The sequence below is a fragment of the Penicillium psychrosexuale genome (assembly GCF_028828465.1).
Source record: "Penicillium psychrosexuale strain IBT 29551 chromosome Unknown utg000003l, whole genome shotgun sequence".
Lineage (NCBI taxonomy): Eukaryota > Fungi > Ascomycota > Eurotiomycetes > Eurotiales > Aspergillaceae > Penicillium > Penicillium psychrosexuale.
The window spans coordinates 1,648,555-1,674,652 of NW_026643188.1; the positions used below are offsets into that span (position 1 = coordinate 1,648,555).

Genomic DNA, 26,098 nt, shown 5'->3' on the forward strand with positions numbered 1-26,098 from the left:
AGGGACAATTCCTCTTGATATTTACCCTAAGCATACTAGCCCTCCTATTTACGCTTTGTCAATCAGGGTCTAAAATATATTAATTGCTTAATCAACTAGGCTGAGGAATGGAAGATCTAAAGAATCGGCCATCAATGTTTACCTGGGAATGTCCCAGATGACTCCGGCATCGGAACGGCCATCCTACAAAAAAATAAGCATAACCAGAAATATTCCCTAAGCTTATAATACGAAAAAGGAGAAAATCATGAGACGCAAAAAGCAGTCGGTGACCTCAGAATCAAAGGGGGTGTAGACTAGGGGAATGTTCAATTGGAGACTAGCCGTGATGAAGGCTGTGAGTGGTCGAACTGTGCCGTGTCTGAGAGACAAAAGCGGAAAAGATTAATATTATATTTTATCATATGCGTAACAACAAAGACAAAAGGGACTGCCAAGAAATAAACTCACCAAGGTTCGCCCTGAGTCCGCTGTTTCAATGTAGCGGGGCAGATCCCAGTGTCCAAGGGTATACCCGTTGCCGTGGGGGTTAATATGAGTGATATAGTGATAGTTCTTGCGGAATTACCTCTATTCGTAGACTATCACCATTAGTTCGAGTAGCTTCTATCCAAACCTTCACTTTCAAGACATGGCTTGAGACAAACCACAGTATAGAATAGAGTCTCCATTATTGGCAAGCTGCAGGATCAGAGGCACATGTTCTTATTCTTTGAAAAATAAAAAGATAAAACGGAATGGCTTAAGCCATGGAGGGGCCTATGACACGGCACAGAGAGGGTTTAGCGCCAACCCGACCTTACATAGAGAAGGCAGTATCGAATCACTAGCCGCCAGCATTATTGACTGCATTCTAATTCCATTGAGTCAGGGAATCCGGCAAAAATGCGATGACGTTTGACTAATTCAAGCTCCTGTTTCAGAAGTCAACTAGTTAGAGTAGTCTTGGTTTTAGTTTTAGTTTTAGTTTTAGTTTTAGTATATCTAGATATATACTGTAGTCCGATGGAGCACACGGGACAGTCTGCGGAGGAGTACGGAGTACCTCAGAGCAAGTCCCAAAACCGTTTAGTTTAGTCCTCGCAGAAACCACCGCATATAGATACAGATACGACCGTGCAATGAGCTCGCCCAGCGGTACACCAAAAAAAAAGCCTCCTGCAGGTAGAAGGCATAAGTTCCAATACCAACGCTGCCATTAGCCGGGCCATGCGAGCTGTATCACATAGAGACCGGTCCTTAAGTCCACGCCTAAGGCACCCGGGCCAACAGAAAGCGAATCCATAACAACCTCGTATTGGGCCTTGATAATCAGAGAGCCACGGGCTGCAAGCCATGTTTTCCTTTTCTCCTGTATTGGGACTGGGGCAGCGACGTCAGAGGGGCGGAACAGCGCAACCCAGTGGGAAAACGGGTAAACGGCCGCTTTGGTCATAGTTGGTGGGCGCCGCTCCCGCAATAGGGTAGACATATCACAATTATCACAATCTAGTTATTGACCTTTTTTTTTTTCTTTGTGGATTTGGAAATGGTCATGGCCCTCGTGCGGTGGAACCAACAGATTCTCCTCTTTCTCTCCGACCAAATTTTCCTATTCAATAGTGTGTGCCAATACGCAATAAATAAATTTCCGATATGGGTGGTCTATGGTCCCCGAGGCTCGGGGTTTGATGTCGACCATAGAAAGTTCAAAGAAGACATGGTTGATCACACAAGGTACAAGGTACAAGGTACCAGGGGGGAAACAGATCGTCGACCAAGAGCCGAGGAAGAGGCTGAAGAAAAGGCAACATACCCTTGTACTCCTCCAATCACATAGTACCATATTCGTCTCCATCCCATGATTGGCGTCTAGCCCGGGGGGGAGGAAAGCCATCTAGCGTAAGACCGAAGTACGACGTACATATATTGGACATCCCGTACTCCGTAAACCACACACATTCGAGGATTGATTCGAGATCAACTGCCGCTCTCCCGGACGAGAGGACAAAACATGTTCAACCGTGGGCTCGGCACAACGGAGATCTAACCGGGAAGCTTAGGAGCAGAAAGCGAAAAAGGAAAAGAATAAGCGCAGTTCCAACTTTTTTCTCCCAGCTTCTCCGCATTCCAGTTTCCAACCATGGCGACGCCACGTCCTTTGCCTTTTCGAAAAACTTGGAGTCCATACAGAAACCATGGAAACTGGCAATTAAACAACTTGTGGGCCGTGGACAAATATCCGGAGTTCGGTCTTCATCCGTTCTCTGCTCAGATGCAGTATGGGGGTATCCATGGATATCGCGGATGTGTGCCTCGAAGGCGACCGTGGGTCCCGGGTTACTGGATTAAGATTGGAGTCGCGATTAGCTTTCTCTCTATGTATGTTGTATCGAACTACAGTTTATCCCCAGCACTTTAGTCTTTGGATGAGAATAAACATCTCACTCTCCAGTCTCGCCATCCTTTAGTCCCGTGTCTAGGCGGTCGGGGTGGACATCCCCTAAAAGAGAAAAAAAAAAGAAAAAAAGAGCGCAATTGGGCAGTCAGTCGGGTACCCAACTCCCATGTCCACATTGCACCAAGTGACAATGAAAAGTGAAAGGGGGCAAAAAATAAAAAGCGCCAATACATAGGTTCAGGTTACTTCAGCTTCAAATTGCCCCATTCTGAAAAAAAAGCCCAGATATGGAGCCCTTGAAATTAAAAGAGGCGCGCACTTCTCGGTCTCGGTCAGCCAACACCCAACAACGCAAAAGAAAAAGAAAAAACAAGCAATGCAACAGATGGGCTGGAGGCTGGGCGTAACTCCCCCTTTTGTGCATGCCGTGTTTGGACCGAACAATCTCACCGGCAGAACTCCGTCTTTCTCTCAACGAACGCCCACTGTGTTGGCAAAATGTGGCGTTTTTGAGATGCTCATTTTTGAGGTCGAGAGTGGGTGGGGGAAGGGCCCGGAGGAGGATGTGAGAATTAGAACGTGTGGGCGCCAAGAGATGGTTTTGTGTTTTGGGGTGGATATAGCTTGGTTCGTCCCTATTCGTATCTGTATACGCCGTCTGTACATTGGCAATGGCGTTCAGTAGTTCAACTTTTTGAGGAAGGTATACCTGGGCCATAATATTGGGCCGGGGTGTGCCGGCAGAGCTTGAGAATGGGGTCGGCTGGTACTCCATACATAGGTACATGCAGTTCTATAGGTTTGAATTTTGTACAGGTCCACCGCTGCAGAAGGGCCCCTGCTAGACTAGACAGACACAGGGGTGGAGCATATCTAAGGTCGTGAACGTTGGAAACTTGTGTGAGAGGACCTGCTTCAAGGTCTTCTCTCGATGGGCCGTCAAGGGGGAAGCCTTGACGGCCTTGACGGCCCTGACCGCTCCGACACGGCTCATATTAATGACGCGTCTTCTGGGACCCTGAGAAGTGTTTTTTTTTTATCGTGCTTTCACGGTTTTATCTGCTTTCCCGAGAAACCCGCTGGAAAATTCAGGAAAGGGAAAAGGGCGGTCAGAGATTGAGATGTGACAGTTCAACACAGGCAGATCGGAGAAATAGCGATATCAACCCCTGGATTTCGACCTCAGTTGCCCATGTCGAGCCGATTATTACCTCCTAAAGTACGGAGTACGCTGTAATCAGATCCTTATCTCGCACGTTGACGATCCGCCTCAATGCCGAGTGTCAATCAGGTACCCTTGGCCAACAAAGGCCTGTCATCTGCATGGGGCTCCGATCTTGGCAGTTCCCACACGGCAGATCGTCATGTCCCTAATTCAAGGTTGACTGATCATCGTTTCTTTTGGGTGGATATGTTTCTAGTAATGCTAGTAATGAGTTAAAACTCGATAATGAGGTAAAATTGGATAAATGAGTTCAAATTTGAGTTAATGAGTTATCAGATAGTATGTTAACTAGTATATTGTATTTCCTCGTCACGCTCCCAATTTCTATACATAGAACTGAAACGGTGAACCATTCATGTCCAAAGCGTTACATCCAGTGGATCTGTGGACTGTGGACTATGGCGACAGACAATCCGGGTCAATGGGACAACCCATATGGCATCCACAGCTAGCATCCACAGCTAGGCAGTCCCTTTGAAAAAAAAAAAAACTTACTGAACTCGGTATCCCGATACCGGACCCCTTTAGGTTTCTTTCCACAGTTTCACACTAATCCGGATTAGCTCGGCCCAGTTGGGCCTAGTGTGGCTTAATTGCATGGGGTCCACATTCTTACATGTTTGCTGCAGAGCCTGCCAGCCAATCCGCAGCGACCATTGGCAATCCAGGCCCACCTGAAAACGGCAGATAGTCGATAGCCGATCTTGGCAGTCGTTGATCGACCAATTGGATCTTCAGCCCCACCAGGAGCTGACGCGTGCTCATCCCGCGCTTTTAAGCCAACGTGGTTATCGACTCCTTGGTATAGGTCGAACAAAGTAGGAAGGTTAACCTTGGATTGCGAGACTTGGAATACTCGGGATTTTTTTGCAACCGTTATGATTATCTTTTTGCTGGCTTTTCCTTGGATGTGATTCTATTGTACCCTGTATACTCCGTACCTACTAACACAAACCCAAAGTCAAATGACCCTCCCCCAACACCTCCCCGCAAAGCCCGTTTTGGCTTTCGTCCCCAAACTCGAGATCCCTGCGTGCGATCCTGGTTAGACTCCACATTTCCCGCTAGGAACACTGCCACTTTCAGGGTCAACGCTAAACAACCTGAAACGCGAGTGGGGGAATTCCCATACGTACAGTACTCCGTAATTTATATTTTATATTGTCATTCCTTTCCCTCCTGTTCGAGAGAGAGATCCCAATATAAACTATTCTTGCACTATCCTCCGTGATCTAAGCCGCACCGAGTAATTTGTCCCTGCCACTAGTCTGGACCAGTACTTATTCTGCGATTCCATATCCATTACGTAGTGGGTCTGGTCGAGAGAATCGGAACATGGCCGGAGAACCTCGGACATGGCTTGTGACTGGACGGTCTTTAGCGTTGTAGGCGTGTGAGACTAAGTGCGCCTCTTTAGCCTGAAGAAACGGACTTTTGCCTTAATAGGCGATTGACTCGACTGTTTGATCGGACCTCCCCGCCACCGAATAAGAAACTTTGGGCCAAGTCCCATCTCTGCGGTTCTTGTTGGAGTTCCCCGAGAATTGACGGTGGATATTGGAGAAACTGCGGTGTGCGCTGTAGCCTTTACCCATTTCTTGACTGTGGTATATTATGGTATAAATCAAGCTCGCTGTCTACTCTGTACTCACATACAACCTACATCAGACGCATGAAGACAGAAGTGGGGAAATTCTCTCTCTTGGCCTATGTCACCAGACATCCTAAACACTGCAGGAATACCAAGACCTGAGGGAGGGGCCGTAGTCTTAGCATAAATCTTAGTGTACCATAGCCATAGCCCGTGGGCCAAAAAAAAGGTAATGCCGATCCACCAAGTGTGTGTATCCCTAGCTGTGTGCCTCAACCGTCGTGATGGGGCGCTGCAGGGTCTCCGATCCCTTGCAAGATTCAGAATGTAATAGTATATAGTATAGTTATCTAATTCTCACAGAACAATCATGTCTCTATGATGTACATGGTAGCTTTTTGTTCTGTTATCCTAGAATAGAACAATAACAACGTTCCAGCATTGTTAAAAGCTTCCAATCATCCGTTGCGCAAGTATTCTCCTAATCGAAATGATCTACTACGTTACGCAAGTCAATCCCGCAGATCAACATAACCTTTTTTTTCCTTAGTTATCTTTCCTAGTGTACTCCGTAGACTCCGTTCTCTTTCACATGAATCCAATCTCGGTATCTCGCATGCTTGACAGCTAAACATAGTTAGTCACTTACACTTTACATACAGCTCCGGATCTCGAGGTTAGATAGATGCGCGTAACAGGTCTTCCCCACCTCTACTATACACTGCATGTCCATATAGTACATAGCTTTACGCTTTCCAGGTGGGGTCACCTCGGGATTCATTCCCTGCATGTGCTACTCCGTACCTCCACGATCTAAGGATCTATGAACCTCAAACCGGGACCCATGGTCCTTGCAGCTGTGGTTTCTGATTCTGTGCCGTGTCCACCGCGCTAAAAGAGGAACTGATAGCTTACCCGGAGATGCTACGGAGTAGTTACGGAGTACGGAAGTACTCCATAGTGAGTATGTAATAAGAATAATCAATAACTAAACTCACGTCCTAAAGTGGATGGCAGACCCTGGAAATCTAAAAAAAAGAGAATTCCAGACCTTCCAAGGTTGGAACGTGTGCAAACCATGGAAAAGGGTAAAAAGGGGCGTTACACAACTGCCCCCTTATCAGGGTCTGTGTGTTTTCTTTTGACTTCACCGTTGTGTACTCCGTAGGGAGTACTACAAGTACAGTACGGAGTACATACAGGGAAATCAAATCCCCTCCATTCCGCGGTTGTTCAGTGTGATTGGGGATGGACCCTGAATTCAGGGGGAGGCTGTGTAGTTTGAAGCTACATACTCCAGTGATTAGTTCGACATCTGATATGTTGTACTCTATACATTCACATTCGCGGTAGAGAATGAGTACGTACTCGATTTATATTGAAGGTATACAGAGTATACAACATACATATCCACTTACTTCCATAGATTATTCCAGTCTATACTCCATATCCATCCATATCCATATCCATATTAGAATACCACATGCCTACATCTGTACTCTGTATGTAACCTCGATATAAAAAGAACTAAGCATGTACAAACGTAATTCTAAAATGGAGATTCCCCACACGAGCCAAGAGCTTACGCGGCCACTTCCTGCGCCAAGTCCCTTCCACGGCAAGCTTAGAGCCATTTGGCAATTACATCGTCTGCCCCTCCTTTTTGATTACTTTGTAACTCCTCCGGACCCTGCGATGACGACTTTTCTGGTTCTGGTTTCTATTTTTTGTGTGGCAAAATGGGGAGAGGGAAAGGGGAAGGGGGGTTGGATTGCATTGCCCCCATATTATTCTCTTAGCTGAATGGCTTGTTGGATGTTTTGCGTAAGTACTAAGAAATATAGGTTTGTACTTACTGTAGTTAGTTAGTTAGTTACTCGTTGTAGTACTTGTGTCGGATAAATGACGTCCTTATACTCCGTACCCCAGACTCAGACCCTGTTGTTTAGAGATTAGAGATCTTGTTGACATCATTGTCGGCCTCGGAGCGATCCCTGCCTGATTGGCCCTTGTCACTATGCTTGGCTTCGATTATTCTACGTATGTTGTACGGTCTATAGAAACGATCGACTCTACAGAACGGTTGTTTCCGAATTTAGAGATTAAAGTCAATTGAAATTGTAGTTCTTACATTGGACTATGAAGGAGAAGGCGGTTGAACCTTGGAATGATCGTACCTAGATAGAGATATATATCACCCTACCGGAATCACACGAGAGTAAGCAGCCACAAAGTATATTTTAGATATCTATCACAAAACGCTTGGAATACTATGCAGTAGTCAGTTCCGAATTGATATTGAAATGTCTCTTAACGATATCACTTAGGCATTCCCTCAGCATGAAGAAATAGGTACGTAGATTCACTTTAATAGCATGTTTGCACTAGGGCAGATCTAGCCTAGTAGATAAGGTAAAAGAGGTTCCCATTAATATTGCGAAGACTTAATATTCCATTGCAGTACATGAGATCTGATATCCATCAGAACGAAAGAAAAACACCGGCTAGCAAAAACGCACCCATAAAAATCCGTATGAATAATACATGAGGAGAAAGCAGACCATCCATTTACAACACCATCCTTAGACAATGATGGACAGTTCCGGTCGCTCCACGTCGCCCTCCATGTCCGGGTAGTAAGGAACCATCGCATCGGCTGCCTGGACGTATGCATCGTTGTAGAGTCTCCAGTAAGGCATGCGGACCTTTCGAGCAGGGTGGAACAAGCCAGCCCAAACGTAGTTCATAACGATACCAGTGCCGACCGCCATCCGCACGGCTTCGATGGCTTCGATGACCCGATCGATGACGTGGGGACTGGTCTCGAAGATGTTGGGGAAAAGCAGGTTCAGTAGATGGACCATAGCGTCCTCGCAACCAAGTCCGATAACGCCGAGTGCGACGTGCTTGACCGCGCTGGCAGCGGTCTGTCGGTGGACTTGATCACGATCGACAAGGGCATCTTCTAGCAGCGGCGTGACAGCGTAGACATAATCCTTGCCCATCTCGCCGATGTATTCGAACAAGAAGGACAAGGACTTGAGCACACCGTTTTGCACGTTGAGATCCGGCACCCGGTACTCGTTCATCAGCGCCGGGAGGACAGTGAACGGGGCACAAGTTTCGGCCACGATACCGATGGCGACAGCTGTGCAAACACGCGACTGACGCTCTTGCACTCGCAAGTTGCCGAGAAGAGCGGCTAGGACATCCTGAGGACCAATGGCCTTGGCAATGAAACCGAATGTGTTGTTGGCCGCCCGGCGAATTCCCTTCTTATGAGCCTTGAGCATATCCATCAGCTCAAAGCAGATACGCATCCACTCACGCGCGTTCACGGACTCGGGACCACGGTCGGCAATACGACCAACGAGATCAATTGTATTTTCCTGCACCTTTTCGTGACGGTTGCGCAGAATGGGGGTAAGTCGGGGAAGGAGGTCGCGAATGGGTGGCTGCATCTGGGTGATACCGACCACGGTGACAATGGCACGCAAAGCACCCAAGATGGAGCCCAGAACTTCGGGGTATTCTTCACCCAGGTATTCGTAGAGCACGATACCAAGCTTGCCCATGAGCGCCTCCTCGTCACACTGCTTCATCACCAGCGCAACGCGCGAGATCAGATCGGCTGCCTGTTGTCGAACAGTGGGAGACTTGTTGTTCAGGCGCCAGAGAATAGTACTGACAATCTGAGGGATATATGCCTTGCATCGTGTGCCAAGTGCATTTACCACCGTGCCGAATCCATTGAGAATGACAAGGTCTTCGATGCTTTGTTCCTGGAAGGCGAAGAGGACACCATCAATGAGGCGTTCTTCCAGCCTCTCAGAGATGTCAGCGGCTCCAAGCGATGCAATCAATTTTTCGACCGTTTCCACAGTCATCTTGCGATATGGCTCGCTTTCATCCTTCAGGTTGTTGACGACGCGCTCGAGAATCTCGCCAACACCCACTTTCTGGCCCAGATCCACTGTGGTATCGACTACCTGGCGGTAGTTTCGTCGATCGAGCGCCATACGTCGCATCCAGAAGCCCTTGAAGAACTCTGTCAAGACGTGCTCCTTCAAGTAGCCGGCAGTCACACCTGGAGTGTTTGCACATTGAGAAACCACCTTCAATACGACCTTCTTCATTTCCTCATCTGGCGAGGCGAATTCTCGAATAAGGATCTCCATGATTTGGGTGGTGTAGTAGTTGGCATACTCTTCGTCCATAAGAGGAATGATGTAGCCGACAGCCTTGAGGAAGGCAGACAAACCCTTGCCACGCTGCTTGCGGGCACCGGTCCAAAGAGGGCTTAAGATGTCATCGAAACTTTCAATACCATATGGGTTCGCAGCCTCAGCCAAAGAGGCCAGCGATAGAGCGGTGACGGTCCGAACCTTAGCTTGTTCATCACTGAGGTTACCTGAGACACATCCAACCAGCTCCTTGAGATGAGGGAGAATGGCGCAACCCATGAGAATCGGGATGTGCTGGACAATCTTGACACCGGTGTGTCGAGCCTGCCAGGACTTCTTACTGCGACAGACAGCGCGGAGGAAAGGAAGGAGGGCGGGAATACCGAGGGCAGAGGCCACAACGGCAAAAGCGCGTGCTGTCGTGTTTCGCACATATTCATCGGCGTGGTCAATATCAGGACGCATAGTACTGATCATTGTAGCGAGACCGGCGGCCTTGGCAAGGTTTGAGATAATCTCTCGGCCTTCAACACGGGCATAGTAGTCTTGATCAATGAGCAATGGTTCGATGACGACCAAGATCTTATGAACATAGGGACGAACCAGATCATCAAGCTTGTAGAGGATTCGGTCAATGACCTTCACCAGCAAATGACGCTCCTGGTCTTCCAGAGTCCTTTCCATGAGCAAGGGGAGAATCTGATTAAAAAGAGCACCGGGACCAAAGTCGCGTGCATTGTCTGTGATCTGACGCAGAGCGGTCTTTCGCATGGGTGGGGTACCGTTCTTGATCTTGAGCAGCAATCTCATGATCTTCCGCTCCTTCATTTCTTCGACAGTCATGCTGGTCTCATCCCCACCCTCCATCAGCTTACCGAAGTAGGCCATGTCCTCCGCCTTGAAGAATTGAAGTTCACCCACACCGGGGATATCAGTTGGAAGATCCTTTCCTACAGACTGGACAGTTTCTGGCTCTTGCATCATGAACCCTCCGACACCAGCGTTAGAAATTGGTGCTGGCGTGGCTAAGAGCCTGCGAGACTGGGTTCGAATGGGTTCATATCCGGGAGGAGGGTCAAGGACCTTGTAACCTTGGGCCTCACCGGGAAGCATGATATCGAGCTCTTCGTCAGACCAGCCAACAACTTGACCGGGCATACCAACCCCAAAGCCGACTGCAGGTGTAGCGGCGCCTGCTTGAGATGGATGCATGGGAGTAGCGAGCCCTTGGTTGCCAACGGGGGTAGCAGCTGTGAGAGATGGCGCTAGATCCCATCTCGATGGCATGGATTCGGGTTCTTCTTTGGGAGCATCGAAACGCGATCTTTTCTCTGGTTCGGCAGAAGAATCGCCCCATCGGTTCTTTCGCTTTTTTTCGGTAGCCACCGCAACGGTCGAACCCGCCTCAGCGTTTTCTTTGTCCTGTTCCACAAGTTTCAAGGTAGCCTGGTGTTCTGTGACGTCTTCACCCTTCTCGAGCTTCTCTGCGATCAGCTGTTTCACGCGCTCCTCTTCCCTCTCTACCTCACGGATGGCCATGACCTCCCGGTATGTTTGACTTTCTCCTTCAACATTCGCATGGGCATTGGCAGCGAAGGGATCGGCGCGCGTCGGGGTCAGGGCGCCACGGTTGAATCGGCGCTTTTGGTAGTCTGTCTCGCGGTCTGCGATCCGCGCCGCCTTTTCGCGGCCTAGCAGAATGTCCTCCTCCTCAACGCCGGTTCCTTGCGCCATCTCATCAATCTGGTTTCTGGTAGCAGTGTATTGGCCAACCAGTCTGTGTCCTCCATCCGCATCTTCCATTTCTTCATCGACATCGACAGCGATCGAGGTATCGTAGCCCGAAAACTTCTCCGCTCCATCCCGTTCGTACAAAAAGGTGTCGAACGATTCCGTCAGGGAGGCTTTGGTTGAGTTATCGGTGCGCTGAGCAGACTGGTCAAAGGTCTTAGAGCCCTTTTTACTAGCAGCAGCAGCATTGCGCTCAGCTTGAAGCCGTCGAACGGCCTCGATATCGGCTACAGTGGGATCAGTATGGGGCCAGGCTGGGGAGCTTGCGAAAACTTACCGTCAGACATGGTGATAAGATGTAAAAGTCGCGAGGATATGAGTGAGCCTGTTTTACCGCAGAAGGGAACACCGCAGCTACATCCGGATTGAAAACCGCTGTAACGGTCACAATAATGGTGATTGAGGATGCTGTGTTGCTAGCCGCCTCGTGATGAAAAAGGTCGTGATTGGGTTGCACGTGATTAGACACCTTTGCTTCTTGGATTCTAAGGTGGTCTATTGGAATCACGTGCATTATGACGTAAGCATGCCCTTGAAGGCGGTCAATGACGTTGGACATCGATGTGAAAGGAATATGAAGGAATATGGCGAACATCCTAACAGGAGGGGATAGCAGCAGCCCAAAGAGGCCAAAATGAGAGGGGGGATATTGCTTAGGGGAAATTTAAGCCCCTAAAGCATTTCACATTGACATAGCACTAACTCCCTTTGAGCTACCACTACTAATAGTTGATTAGAAGTCGTTGATATTCTACCTAGCAGTGCCATTCTGGGCTGTTCACTCTATAATGCCTCGTGTTTGATCAATTCTGACAGTGTTTTATGAGCTATAAATGTGTTGCTGCCCGATTGACACTCAAAGTTGTGGCGCTGCGAGGGCGCTTACAATTCATTTATGTCCTACAACCAGTGTATCAGGGACATTGAAAGTCTGTATGGACTTTAGTGTTCGTTTGTACCTGAAACTAATTGTGTATTTTAGGAAAAAGCTTCATATGATCGGGAATAAGAACAAGAGGCTACCCGATAGCCAATGACAGATCTATGCTATAGTAGCTGCTTCAAATAAGCGCCTGCAACACTCCAAGCTTCCGTAATATCACTTGATTAGCCTTCCAAGGCTGACATACTTATATAGTAGATCGGAAAAGTCTACTCATACTTAATCTATTCTAAGGTTGTCCAACATCAAAGTGACTGTTTGCTGCCGGCCGGTAAACAACAACGGTGCTAGTGTAACTCTATAGAGCGCTGTGGTTATAACCTTTTCATTCTAACCAACATATGAATTAAACTCCTATTTCTCATCTCTCCAGCAACCTTTCAAGAGAAGTGGCGTTGACAACAAAGAAGCCAATGTTAGCACAGCACACCGTTAGCCCGGAATCCAGATGGTGTCCTCAGTCAACAGACTCGGATACTTTATTAGCTGTATGCACTATGTAGACAACTCATATGTGAATGGCGGTATCCATTTATATAGAATCTGTCATTGGTTCCCTCGAAGGTCTATTGAACCATAATCCACTACGCCTTGAATGCGGTTTGCCTTGCTACCTGTGCGGCAAATCTTAAACTCCGAGCATGTCCTTTGTTACATATCAGAGTAGCCCTGCCAATTTCTATTAAATGGGATATCTCTCCTTGCGTTGGTTTATCCTTGCCCTTATACCCTGGTTCCTATTCACAGCCCCAGAACTAGATTTGCTCGAGCAAGTTCTAGAATCTTTCTACATCGTATAGATCCAAACTACCCGTCCACCATGAAACTCTTCTTAGCGCTGTCATTGCTCCTTGTAGCGGCAAATGTGGAAGGACATTCGGGTCTTCCTCATCCGCTAGCTCTTGCTTCCTCATTCTCCCAAATCTACCACCAACTTGACAAGATCAATCTCGGGAATTGCTCTCTCACAAACGTATCACTCTCATTGAACGCGACAAAGTCACCGCTCCCAGCACCATCCACGAACTTGACTCTCAAATACATTGCATTGGGCAGAGGCACACAGAACTATACCTGCCCATCGAATGCTTCCACTACCAATCCCAAAGCCACAGGGGCTGCCGCTACACTCTTTGATGCCTCTTGCATTGCATCGTCGTCCTTAGCTCTCCTCCACGAAGTCCCCGCAATCATCAGCGCCACTCCTCTTGAATCTGTCGCATTCATGGCAGCCCTTGTGGCCCAGGGCACGAGAAGTAACAACCTCATTATTGGCCAACATTACTTCAACGCTGATGGAGAACCCGTCTTTGACATGGGACTGAGTGGCTCCAATTCCTGGATTGCTGGTAGTAAATTAGCAGCTACTCCAGCGCCGAACTCAACGTCAGGATCCTCTGGCGATGTTCCGTGGCTAAAGCTAGGATACAAGAAGGGGAAAGGCATTCAGGTAAGCTCGGGTTGTCCATAACCGGATTTGAAGTATACATATCTGACCGAATTGTTTCTATAGGAAGTTTACCGAGTTGTGACATCTCAGGGTGACCCGCCATCTACGTGTGCTGGTCAAAATAGAACGATTCAAGTTGCTTATGCCGCAGAATATTGGTTTTACGGGTGAAGCGTGCTACTTGAGTTCCTGTTTGAAGCTATACGGTGGACCTTTGGGTTTTTTATGACGATATATACGACTGCGAGAGCCTCTTCTAATATATGTATCTAGAACTGTGTGAAAATACAGTTCATTTGTTGAGATTTACCGAAAGAGACAATTTCAAGGTCCCAGCCTGTGCCAATAAGCTTGCCTTGGGAATAACCGATTTGGCCAATCACATTGATCATCTACTATCGTTTTCCCTAGGCAAAATAGACATCTCATACTGTGGACTCTATTGCTTGATTTCTACTATCACGTGTACTCATCAAATGTTGTTCAAAGAGAAATGGTCCTCTTAATGTCTTAATGATCGTATTGCTAGAGAATAAAAAAGCCCTGAACGCCCGCAAGAAAACCACCATTCCACGATTGAGACCACAACGGGCCAGCGCCAGGATGAATGCAGACGCGAAGAATCAAGAAGTACAATGTCACTAGGCACCATGTAAAGCCCGCCGCTCAAATCTCAAGGGCGGAATTGCATCCATGCAGAAAATGCCGATGTAAACGTCTCCCCCAGCAACGCAAAACCATTCCTATTTCAAACACACCGACCAGCTCCAACTTGGCAGAAGCTGGGAATTTATACATTGTCATCTTCATAGACAAAGTTGATATCACGGATGCGACGACGGTTAGTGGCAATGAACTCTTGGTCACCAGCGGGTCGCTCGTTGCGAGTGTTAGCGGTAAGCATGCTCTGAAGGCTCATGCAAACGCTCTCAACGGTCTGTACTGGGGACCAACCGGCGGAGCCCAGGAGGTCAAGGCAGATAATGCCATTGCTGTAGATATGGGGATGCATTGGGATTGAGCGGGGTGTGCCAGTGGAGGCAGCACATTGGATGAATTGGACCTCCGGGGGTTCTAAAATGATAATGTGTCAAAACCCGGAATGGTCTGATAATTGAAAGACGAGATAAAGACAAGAGGAATGGAATAGACCTCAGGAGGAAGGTACAGTCAGAGGCTGCTGAGAATATAGGGCTTACCAATAGGGTACTTGTTACTGAAGACAAACTTCAACCGATAAGTCTGATCCAGGTATAGTGGGTTCTGGTCAAGGATCTTGATGTCCATCTGCCATTCCTCCAGATTGTCGCACTTGACGATTGTAATTCCCGGTGGGACATGCTCTTGCATCTATAAGGTCAGAGGTCAGAGGAACATATTCAGAGAATAGTCCATATGCATGGGCGCTATGGTATGCTCCCAAAGTATGCGGGGAGACAAAGGCGATAAGACCAAGAGGAAAACGGAGGAAACGGTACCTTAATGAGCTCCTATAGTTCATGAACAGAGTCAGCAAGATGTGCATTCCAGCACAATTCAGATTCAGGGTATAATCACCTTGCTCAGACGCTTTGTCGCGAACATTGTTGCGATATGGTGCTGAAAGAAAAGATTTAGATGTTTGAGCTCCAGTGGAGAAGGAGGGGCGGTGTCTCGATTTGGTGGAGTAGAGCGGATGTATGACGTCGAGGACAGAAAAATGAAGAACTTCTCAAGTGAGACGAGAATGAACTGAAGAAGCAAAGGATATGATAGAGCTAAAAAGAAGAGATACTGATAAAGGATCAAAAGGGACGGTCTAAAGGCAGGTGGGGAGATCATCTATTAATCCACGTGATATTGACACCTGACTATATTGGGTTCATAGATGTCTTTCATACTTGGTAGCTCTCATTTTGTCATAGACATTTCAATTTGTATAGTTATACAACATAAGCATTGAGTTTGACTTCAGGCCGGTTTGAAACATCGGAAGAGTGACTAGTCTAAAATATCTTAACAGTTCAATCACACATAGTTATTACATAGTCGGGCAGCAACGCAATTACATATATCAGAATACAGTGGCGCCCGACATCGACTTCCATGTCGGAAGGTAAATAGTACAAACTGGCAGGGGGTCAACGTCTCCGTTTTGCATCTCGGGGTTGCTTCTCATCATCGCAGCTGTTCCACGCCACCTCAGAGCCGGGGGGAGCCGAGGGGGTCGATAGCTTCCATAAATCAAAGACGGCCTTCCTTCCTTAATTCCTTCACTTTTCCTGCCATGGTGGGATCCTTCTTCTTTAAAAACTCCACAAAGCTATCCATCATATGAGTCTTCATAGAATTTAGCTCCTTCCATGGCTGAATTTGACTCGGTACTGTCAGCCCCGTATATACCTTCATCGGATGTTCTCGCGCCTGCAGCCAGAGATTCGTAAGTCCCACAGACTGCCGATTTAGCATAGGATAGAGCTCGCTCCAGACTAGATTACCCATGATGCGCACCTGGCCCGGGTATTCCAGACCTTCATCCTGGGGGTCTTCAGTGGCAGTGCCGTCTGCACTTTCATTTGTGACAGTCTTATCGAAGTCTGGATCGACAGCCAGGACAAAGCCTTGGAAGTCCCCTTTGAGAAGGGCTTTGTCCTTTGTGATGGAAGCGTAGAAATCGTCGTTGATATATGAGTTTACGCCCATGAAATCGATGAGAAGGAAAACAGATGGTGCTATTTTATTGTTCCACTCTTCCGAGGACCGGATTTGTTGGTAGTGTCTGTAAGCAGCATTAGTCTCTTGTTCATCTGAATCTTGGGATGGAAAAAATAGGGCCATCTGACCTCCTTGCTGCTGTTACTGGATTTGCTGTGTCGAAGCCTAGTTCCTTGCAGTCAAACCAATGCAGTTTGAGGTGTGGTTTGATCTCGTCAGCGCCCTGGACGTCATCACCCCATGCCGACAAGTGTGCTTCCAAGTCTCGCTGTAGGGTTGCCCACTGCTCATCGGTGAACTTGTCCGCTGTGCGATAGATTGCTAATCCGAACCCATAGTTGTCTCTTTCCCATGGTTGTAAGCTCAAGCTCGCTTTCTGCGCCCGAAGGAGTTGCTGAATCCAGGGCTGTACAGGTGGCTGCGGCGAAGGCGCCAGTCCGCGTATCTTCTCACGCAGCTCATCCTGTAATACTGTACTAATAGAAAGGCGCTCGCGGCGGGCCGCGTCACTCTGCGTCGCACTTGGACCTTGAACAATCGCAGCCTCGTTCTGAGCCTCGATACATTTGGTGACTCGGTCTACCAGGAGCTTGGAAAACCCGTAGTTCTTGTCTTGGTGCTCTAGGTCAGGATTGTGCAGCCCAGCGATGATCTCGGAGGGCGCAGTGTAACCGTTGTACCCATCCATAGACATCCAAATATTGAAATCTGCCATTGAGGTAACGGCAATGAGGTCGGTCCACCGCTGCGCGAGAATTTTCATTTCCGGGGATTCTGTATTTTCAGCTGGGATCGCAATCAAGCTGTCCAATGTCCGTTCACGTAATTCGGCAACGCGGGCTAGGACCCAGGAATGGGCGGTGCTGGTCATGACTTCGTACTGTGCACGAATATATTCTTCCCAGAGCGCAGTAAGGTTGAGCTCGGGAGAAAGGCCGCCTTGGGCCTTGCGCCGTGCATTCAAGGCGTCTTGAATTTCTCCGAAGTCACCAGATATTTTGTTGAAGGTATCGCGCATATTAGTCCGGATCTGAGGATTATTGAGGTACTCGAAGACGGCAATGACGGAGGTCAGGTATTCATGGGCGATCGTGAAATGGTCCGGGTTGTTGAGATCTTTTTCGCGCCAGCGCGATGCGGACACGGGCGCAAGGCCTCCCCAGAGGCGAGTCTTGACAAAGTGAATATTCTGTCCAATATAGCACAGTCCGCTCAAGTCCTCCGGGCCCGTGATCCGCATCATCGCCTTCTGCACAGTTGGGAGAGCGGCCTTGTTGAACGGCGCAGACGCCCACTCTGAACTCGGGGTCATGAACAGTGGGAATTCATCTGAATCGATTAAAGCTAAATTGGTCTTCTTCCCGTTCGGTAGAATACCATACGTTATGAATTCCATAAAATTCAAGACGGCTTGCGGTTCAATCAAGGTGTCCACTGATTTTAGTTAGCGAAGTGACAGTGACGCAGTGACAAGTAGGACCGTACCAACTACTATGTCCTGGCTCATCCAATGTTTCTCCGTGATGGCCGATCCTCTGTAATCGGCAGCATTGGAAATGGAAGCGTTTGGGCTGGCCGATTCGCCAGAATCTGTATGGGAATATCGCGCGATATTGGCCTGTGTCACGCGGCAGGCCCAAGGCGCGAGGTTCCGAGCATTGCGACGTGTCACCAAGCCAGCATGGGCACTGACGTTCGCAACGCGAGGTGTCGTGAGGGAAGATAACCTAGCGAAAACACGGCGATTGACCTGTGGCAGGCTTCGGGAAAGCCTGGTCGCCATGGTGCGTTGGATGGATGTGATCTGCAGGGTGCAGGTGGATGGCGATCTGAGCGATAAGCTTGGGAATTTAACCCCTGGAGCCCCTTTCCCAGCCGCAACGGAAATACATACTAGGTATAGAAGACTGAATTTGGTGCTAAATGCTTATGTCTAGTATATTATCGACCTGAAAATGATTTTATCTAGAAAGTAAATACCACCATCCAGCGGTTATATTCCATCCAGCGGTTATATTGAATCAGGATACCTGCATAGTATTGAGGATCATGTGATTAGGGTTTGAAAGAGCATCTGTATCCCAATTACCCAGTCACAGGGTGTTACTTGCCAGGTCTTCGCACTGAAAGAGTGCATTCGAACTAGATTACTAAGTACAGAGAGGGAAAAGGAAAATAAGGGAAAATCGAGGATCAAGATCGTGGATTTTGCAATGCGCTCGCTTGCGCATTTGGGAAGGAGCAATCTCGCAAGGAAGGACCCAACGACCACTCAGATCGTAACACGGGACATCATCTTAAAAGCCTTCCAAACGATTCTGCTTGATGATATCCTCAATATGCAAATCACGTAGACGAAACTCAACTCCTGCAGCCGAACATAACAACCCAAGTTCCACATTGAAGTTCGCAAAGTGGTCTAACAAGGCAGGTATAGGACGAGGTTTGGTGTTAGACTCCTCAGTTGACTGCATGACATGCATCCAGTCTCCCTTGACCTCTAAATAAGTCAGGTTTGGGCAGCGGCCTCCTGAGAGAAGGTCTTTAACCGCCTCAACTAGTTCAGGTATATGCTGTGCCTCTAGAGCATCAAGGATAACGCTTTCCAGTGATAAAGGCAAAAGATCACTGAATCTATTCCTTACTGTCTCGTTCCGGCCACTCCAGCCTCGGTCCCAATCTACTATATGACATATCTGTAGCCGAAGTTCCTTCAGCGCGCTGAATCCCGCGAATGATCCGATGTATTCATAGCCGTAAGCCCCGTAATTGGAATAATTGTTGGTGTACGCGTCGGTCAATGTTAACGTTTGCAAGGTCTCCCGATGTCTTTGCAATGGTGGGTAGTAATTCGCCGCGTACATCCCCTCATCTTCTAGGAAATGCGGGATATCGGCATGCTCAAAGATAAAAGATTCGAGGCTCTTGGCTGCGCCGATGAAACTCGCAAAGCCTCTTCGAGAACAACTGGACTTGAGGTGGATATGAGTGACATTGGAGTACCGAGCGTTATCAGACCCGTAGCTAGCCGTATTGACCGCTTGATCTTCAACGTCTTTCTCACCATCATATATCATATCGCCACAAAAGCTTCGTAACGAGGGAAGTCGAAGTATTGGGAGAAAGTGCGATGAGCTGAGGCCACCATCTATATCAGAACATACGACAGTGAGGTGTCTTATTTTAGATAAACCAGAGCCTTCTTTTTTGGCGATCCTAGCCATCCACTCGAGAGTGTAGTTTGAATATTCATGAACCTGTACAACCAGATCCTCCAGATTAGGCAAGAGGGCCAGAAGCAGGACAGTCCATGCGTCATGACTCCCTTGAGTCTGTAGTTCCTGGTCCCATGTGGATAGGCTATCGTCGGGCCCCAAGGTTGATTTCAGAACTGGTAGGATAACCTCCTGTTCATATCGCATGACGGAAGGCCGCAGCCACTCATGGGAGACACGGAGAGTGCGCACTTCTTGCGCTAATGCCGGGTTGAATGCGAGTGTGTGCACCAGATGACTCAAGCGGCCATAGTGGTGCTCTATCAGGTCGAGCGATGTAAAGACTTTGGGTAACAAGAGTGGATAGAAGGCACGGCAACAGGAGGCGAGCCGCAGAGTATCAATGTGGCTATCAAGATAGCTTGTTATTAAGAACAGCAGCTCTGCTGGTAACGTAGAGAGCATGTTTCTTTAAAGCATAGTAACGGAAAATCGTGAATGCGAGTGTATGGTCAAATTGTATGGCAGTAAAAAATAAAATATCCGAAAATGACAATTTGATGGGACACAATTAATAAGCAAATGCATAGGAAACGGTCACATGAGCGGTCTGTAAAAAGACATGTAAACAAATGGTAACTAACAATCTTGGTTTCTGACACATAACATGGTGCTTCTGGTTGGCATAATGCCAGTTGTTTTTCCTAATCCTAGAGCAATTGAACATGGTAGCAAGTGGAAAGGTCACCTCTTTCGTCGATACCCCAATTTGGAGGTTCAGTACAAGTCTTGGACGTTGAGTCGGAAAAAAAATCCAAGAAGTGCTTGCTACTCTTCGTGGTTGTATAGTTTTCTACCAAAACAAGAAAAGCAAGCGCGATGATTGGTTGGGAATCACAGAATTATATCCAAGAAACCGCCTGGCAGATAAAAGATAGGTACAGGGCAGGATAGGCATAGAAACAGCGTATGGACAAGACGTAAGATGTGAAAGAGACACAAAGAAAGATAATAAACAATTTACGCAGCAGCAGCCTTCTCGCGAGCTTCGCGTTCGATCTTCTCCCGCTCCTCGGCCTCCTTCTGCTCACGGACCTTGGCCAGAACAACTTCACGGAAAATGGCACCACGAGCAGCACTGCCCAGACTCTTCTTCTTGGCGTGGCCAGGGGTAGCAGCGGCATCGCCGCTTGGCACTGATGGTTCCACCACACTTGACTCTTCGACTGAGTTGCCCATGTCCATGGGGCTGGGGATGTCCTCCCCATCCCCATCTTCGTCCTCGTGCATTTTGAGCGACTCGATACGGTTGGCGAGCTTGACGATCTCGATTCCGCGGCGGAGACGGGCGCGCGCAATGTAGGTGCGGATTTCTGGCAGCAAGTCGCGGTCGCTCGCAGTCTCTCCGGTCAGCCATACGTGCTTGAGGGCTTCCTCGGAGGTGACCCGCTTGCTGGGGTCCACATTCAGGAGAGAGAGAATGAAATCTTTGGCGTCCTGGGACACATCGCGCCAGTACCGCTCGTGGAAGATGATGCGGCCGGTCCGGCATTCTTCGATGAGGTCGGTCAAGGTCTCGGATCGGAAGGGGGAGTAGCCACACAGGAGGGTATAGGTGATGACGCCGAGCGACCACATATCGACAGCCTTGCCGTGGCCCTGCTTGAGCATGACTTCGGGAGCAGCATAGCCGAAGGAGCCGGCCATGCTGGTCAATACCTCAGAGGGGCTGTGCAGCATCTTCGCGATACCGAAATCTGCCAAGACCAATTGAGAGTCGGGGGCACGGGTGAGGTAGAGGAGGTTCTCGGGTTTCAAGTCTTCGCAAGGGTTAGTATATACAAAGTGCTAATGTGGCTCATGGGACTGACCTCGGTGAACAATGTTGCGCTTGTGTAGATAGTCCACGGCATCAAGCACCTGGCGGATGGTCTGCGACGCATCCTTCTCAGTGAACTTGCCATACTCGCAGATTCGGTCGAACAGCTCGCCACCAGTGGCTAGCTGTGTAACGATATAGAATTTGTCCTAGGCCCACTATTAGAGCTCCTCAACGATCGGATTAAACAGAGATGTGCTCACCTTAGATTCGAACCAGTCGACGAAAGAGACAATGTGGGGATGTTTGAGTGATTGCAGCATCTCGAGCTCATCGTGGACCATGCCCTCGTTGCCACGGACATTTTTCTTCAGAATGATCTTGACCGCAACCTTCTGTCCGTCGGGGCCATCTGCCTCGCGAACAATTCCGTATGTACCTGCGCCCATTGTCCGTCCGAATTTATAGAGAGCCCTATAGCCAGCGGAAAACAGGTCAGCGAATTTGGGGTAATGGGGGTATGATAAGGAGCCTGTACTTCTTTTCGTAGCTCTCCGGCTGCCCGGACAGCTTGTTGAGCATGTTTGCGACTAGGAGAGCGAGCGTCAGTGAACTGTGGGGCGTCTCAGACGAATTGCACAAAATAAATGACAGAAAAGACCCCTGGAGGAGCCGACCGAGCGGGGAGGGCTTAGGCATGGCGAAGCAGACCCTGATACAAAATGATAGCTAGAAGTCCAAGTCCTTCCAGTTCCCATATATTCCACGGGGGGCTCACAAGAAGCGTGTAGATCGCCATGGTATCCAACGCAGTGCAGTCAGATTATAGACAAGGCTGCAGCGGGACAATATTTGGCCAACCCCAGACGACGAATCATAGCAAGAACGGGGAACAGAAGTCCCACGAATATGGGAATATCGACTCACAACTCATGATGTGGGGATAGGGCTGCAGACGCCTAATGTAGCAGACGCGGTGTGCAGTTGGCTCGAATGGACACGGAACGCGTTAGGTAGCAACGACTGGAACGAAGAAGAGGTCTGAGGATCCAATAATTGAGGCTTTTTAAGGAATGGTCCAATCTAAGAGAGAATAGGGTCAGTGATATAGGAAATATAGAAACAAATTCGAGGGGTGAGCGCGGGGGTGGCTGCGTGAAACACCAAACAGGAACAGAGTGAACATACCACACTAGGCAGACTGAAAGATCCGAGATCGCAGTTTCAATTGCCAGTCAGCCCAAGGAGATGAATTTAAAAAAAGATTCCAAACAAAAAAAGTGCTGGAGAGGGGAAGATCAGGAAGTTCTAGACGCGATAAGGCTTGCGGGCTTGGGGGCTGTAGGGTTTAGCGCCAGCACAGCCACAACGGGAATGTTACTGCCTCCAGGGCTGACGAGACGAATTAATATCGACATGATGGGAAATTAGGAAATACTGAGTAGGGGAAAGATTGAAGATGATCAAGATGATCATGGAAACGAAAGTAAGATGTACATTCCAAACGTGAGTTAGCATTGAAGCCTAAACTACACAAACTTTGGAGATGTCACTATTTACGTACTCCGTACTATCGCGAGAACCCATGGTCATATCAATCCCCTAAATAGAATGCAAGACCCGGCTATCTAATTAGAGACACACCATTTGAGACACCATTCGAGACAGAAAAGAATGTCACTGTAATTGAAACACCATGGATGATTCCCTGATTGGCAATAAATATCCTGACCCCACCGTATCTGTGTGGCACGGCGTCGTCACCGGACGTCATACCCTAGCCAGAGGTATATAACCACCATATATTTTTTGGCGTGTTCAGCTGAACTTGAGATTTTTGAGATTTTTGAGATTTACCATCATAATATCCTCAAAACCCTGAATATATATATCCAAACTTTCAATCATGCTATCCTTCCTCTTCTTCCTCGCCTTTCATGTAATTCTACTTACTGCTTGGGTCTCTGGTTACCTAGACCCATACCAGAAACAGCTTCAAGAGCTTTTGCTGGACTATATGGGCGAGAGCAAGGTCTCTTACGGACTGAAAAGTATGTCATGTCAGAGAGAGAAAGAGGCAAATGAATTATGAATTCATACTAACCTGAGTTCACTTATAGGAAGTCTCACTGGCAAGAAACTCACCGAGGACCAGAATCTAAGCAAGATTCAAGATCAACTCGGCAATCAACTGGGTGACATGTTTGGGAAAGGAGGTCTGGGTGAGGGATTGGGTTCTGTATTGGGTAAGGGTCTTTGAATTGGCCATTGGAGTTGAGGAAGTCTGGAAAAATGAATTGTTGCGCTTTCGCTCAATTGGTTTGATACAAAAGATTACGATATGAATGGTGTTTTCTATGTTACAGATTGGACAAAGGTCGCTGGAAACAGTTCCATGGATTTGTTACTTAATTTTCTTAATCTTCAACATGATTTTAGTTCCAACAATCAATTGTCTTGCTATTCCTGCCCTTGTCCCACCGAACCACAACCTAGATAATCAAACATAGACCATGATGACACTCATGATCCGAATTGATATCCGCCGAGACAGATTTAACAACGCAACACCTATCGAGCACCCTGAATCAAATAGCCCCAGGGCCAAGAACTGAACCTGCATCCACACCTGCACGACACCCAACCCCCGAAAAAAGAAAGAGCAAACAATCAAAGAACACTAACAAAAGAATAAGCAGCAAAGTCTCACCGCTGCAACCAGTCCCGGGATCCATAACCTGTCTCACCAAGCTCCGCCAAAGCATCCTCGCAAAGGTTATCGTAGTGCTCAGTCCCCTTCCAGTGACTGTGCTTCGACTGAATACCAATCCTCCAATCCTCCTCCCTGAGCCGCTTGATGCGCTGCGCCTTAGTCTCAACCCGAATAATGTTTCCATACTCATCGAGACTAGGCCCCTCAATCACAGGAGGTTCCTGGGGTCCGCCGGAAGTGCTAGGCTTCACGGGAGAAAACGTCCAGAAGGAGGCAGAGCGAGCCATAGTCGTGTTGCGAGAGTGACGGGCATGCTGCATATCCGAAACATGCTTGATCTGCTTGCGGAGCTCGGTAATATCGGCGGGAATGTGCTCGCGGAGCCACTTGACAGCGTTGTTGAAGTTATCGATCTGGGCGGCGCGTTCGGCGCTGACAGGCGCGGGGGAGGGCTTTCTCGACTGCAAAGAGGGCGAGCCGACGCTCTCCTGCCCTGGCGAGGCTGGGCGGCTGACGAATGGGGAGGTGAGGGGGGGCATCTTCTTTCGCGGAACGGGGGTTGGTGTCGATGGAGTCATGGTCATGGGCGAAGGGAAGAACGGAGTCGGACGCTTTGGCCGCGGTGCTCGGATTGAATAACTCTTCTTCTCTGTGTTAGCATTCAGATGTCCGGCTGGGACTATCCCCAGGGCAGCCGGGGAGGGCGAGCTCGGCCGGGTCGAATCACCTCTTTCATAGACGTTTGTTGCTCTTTGCCTCCATGGATTACTATTGCAGAGTTCCTACACATGTGCACTTCGCCGGAGCTCTTCCGAATTGCAAGCGGGGATGGAATGAGCTCGCGACGCTTCACTGGATCGTCAAGTTCGACTGGGAACTTGATTGGAGACAGACGCAATGGTGGCCGCTTTGGATCGGCAAAGTTTGGCGGCGCACGAGTCAGAAAAGGGTCGTCGGCTGCTGCGATCATAGAGTTATCAATCATCCGGGCAATGTTTCGGACGATAGATGCCCCGTTGGGAAGTCTATCTCTGGCACTGTTAAAAGAGAGCAATTGATCTCTCGTAGCTGGGCGAGCAGGAGCCTCGCATGGTGGTGGAGGAGGAGGCCGGGTCGGAGGAGGGATATGAAAGGCCGGGGGAGGGGCGTCATGGTCAAAACGCAAGACTTCTCGAGCAGGAGCAGGAGGTGGAGTGATACAAAAGTCAGTGGTCATAGATGAGCTTGAGGCGCGAGAGGGAGAAGGGGCAGGTACAGGCGCAGGAGGAGTTTGAACCATCCTAGCATTAAAAGCGGACAGATTCCGAACTGACAGAGCTTCAGCATTTGGACCAGGACCAGTAACAGGAGTGACGCCATGGTCCGGTGAATGCGCGGGACTCCACTCGATAGCACTCGAGGAAGACCGGGCAGACAAGGTAGGCGAATGAAGAAAAGTAACTGGCGAGTAGGTCTGGTTGGGATTCAGAACCGGGGCTGGGATAGTAGCTGGCAGAGACTCATAGGCAGTCTGAAACCGCTCCATGGCATCAGTCAGAAGCGGGATCTTGACAGCCGAAAATATGTGAGCTGTTCGTCCCATAAACTCATGTGAGATGGCTGCATAATAGTGGAGGTAGGTCGCACTGATCGGATGGAGCTTTATACAAGCCCATTAGCTATCAGAAGAGATGGGATGAGTGAAGTACAAACTGGACTAGAAGCAGTCTCTATGAGCTGGTTGCAACGCATGGCACATTGTTTGTATTGCTGGTTGAGACATAGCCATTTCACATCGGCGAGGGCTCTCTTCCATTCGTAGGCATCTCGTGGAGGAGAAAAGACACCAAAGGGCAACGAGGTCTCCGGTGGCATTTCTGGAGTGGAAGCCATTTTGGAAACAAAAGGAACAAGTGAATGAAGGATGAAGAAAAGATGAAACACGAGATGGGATGGAGTAAGAAGAGAGGGACGCGAGATGGTGTGAGAACGTAGAAGAGACAAAGACTGGAGTCTCCCAACCCAGAGTTTCCCAGAAAAGTCCATTTCTCATATTTGCCCACGATACCTATGCCTTCAGTCATGTTTACCAGATTTGACCAGCCCCAGGACAC

General features: G+C 48.6%; 9 protein-coding genes across 9 annotated transcripts; 2 read left to right on the top strand and 7 right to left on the bottom strand.

Annotated features, from left to right (window-relative positions):
* Positions 1-1,198: 1,198 nt before the first annotated feature.
* On the bottom strand, positions 1,199-1,435 carry N7518_004562 (uncharacterized protein; the record flags this gene model as incomplete). Its single annotated transcript, XM_057185489.1, has 1 exon — positions 1,199-1,435. The coding sequence occupies one exon, from the start codon at positions 1,433-1,435 to the stop codon at positions 1,199-1,201; it is 237 nt and encodes a 78-aa protein (XP_057042259.1).
* Positions 1,436-7,778: 6,343 nt separating this feature from the next.
* Positions 7,779-11,458, bottom strand: N7518_004563 (U2 snRNP complex subunit HSH155; the record flags this gene model as incomplete). Its single annotated transcript, XM_057185490.1, has 2 exons — positions 7,779-11,398; positions 11,449-11,458. The coding sequence occupies 2 exons, from the start codon at positions 11,456-11,458 to the stop codon at positions 7,779-7,781; spliced, it is 3,630 nt and encodes a 1,209-aa protein (XP_057042260.1).
* Positions 11,459-12,934: 1,476 nt separating this feature from the next.
* Positions 12,935-13,735, top strand: N7518_004564 (DUF3455 domain-containing protein; the record flags this gene model as incomplete). Its single annotated transcript, XM_057185491.1, has 2 exons — positions 12,935-13,564; positions 13,628-13,735. 2 exons carry the CDS (start codon positions 12,935-12,937, stop codon positions 13,733-13,735), a joined length of 738 nt encoding a protein of 245 aa, XP_057042261.1.
* Positions 13,736-14,354: 619 nt separating this feature from the next.
* Positions 14,355-15,148, bottom strand: N7518_004565 (ubiquitin-conjugating enzyme E2; the record flags this gene model as incomplete). The annotated part of the gene is made up of 4 exons (XM_057185492.1): positions 14,355-14,638; positions 14,764-14,914; positions 15,043-15,054; positions 15,122-15,148. 4 exons carry the CDS (start codon positions 15,146-15,148, stop codon positions 14,355-14,357), a joined length of 474 nt encoding a protein of 157 aa, XP_057042262.1.
* Positions 15,149-15,787: 639 nt separating this feature from the next.
* Positions 15,788-18,041, bottom strand: N7518_004566 (uncharacterized protein; the record flags this gene model as incomplete). The annotated part of the gene is made up of 3 exons (XM_057185493.1): positions 15,788-16,322; positions 16,387-17,692; positions 17,744-18,041. The coding sequence occupies 3 exons, from the start codon at positions 18,039-18,041 to the stop codon at positions 15,788-15,790; spliced, it is 2,139 nt and encodes a 712-aa protein (XP_057042263.1).
* Positions 18,042-18,555: 514 nt separating this feature from the next.
* N7518_004567 (uncharacterized protein) lies at positions 18,556-19,938 on the bottom strand (the record flags this gene model as incomplete). Its single annotated transcript, XM_057185494.1, has 1 exon — positions 18,556-19,938. One exon carries the CDS (start codon positions 19,936-19,938, stop codon positions 18,556-18,558), a length of 1,383 nt encoding a protein of 460 aa, XP_057042264.1.
* A 555-nt stretch (positions 19,939-20,493) lies between these two features.
* N7518_004568 (serine/threonine-protein kinase) lies at positions 20,494-21,874 on the bottom strand (the record flags this gene model as incomplete). The annotated part of the gene is made up of 4 exons (XM_057185495.1): positions 20,494-21,293; positions 21,345-21,501; positions 21,556-21,766; positions 21,831-21,874. The coding sequence occupies 4 exons, from the start codon at positions 21,872-21,874 to the stop codon at positions 20,494-20,496; spliced, it is 1,212 nt and encodes a 403-aa protein (XP_057042265.1).
* Positions 21,875-23,198: 1,324 nt separating this feature from the next.
* Positions 23,199-23,552, top strand: N7518_004569 (uncharacterized protein; the record flags this gene model as incomplete). Its single annotated transcript, XM_057185496.1, has 2 exons — positions 23,199-23,343; positions 23,413-23,552. The coding sequence occupies 2 exons, from the start codon at positions 23,199-23,201 to the stop codon at positions 23,550-23,552; spliced, it is 285 nt and encodes a 94-aa protein (XP_057042266.1).
* Positions 23,553-23,998: 446 nt separating this feature from the next.
* N7518_004570 (uncharacterized protein) lies at positions 23,999-25,877 on the bottom strand (the record flags this gene model as incomplete). The annotated part of the gene is made up of 3 exons (XM_057185497.1): positions 23,999-24,773; positions 24,794-25,644; positions 25,698-25,877. The coding sequence occupies 3 exons, from the start codon at positions 25,875-25,877 to the stop codon at positions 23,999-24,001; spliced, it is 1,806 nt and encodes a 601-aa protein (XP_057042267.1).
* Between the last annotated feature and the right edge of the window lie 221 nt (positions 25,878-26,098).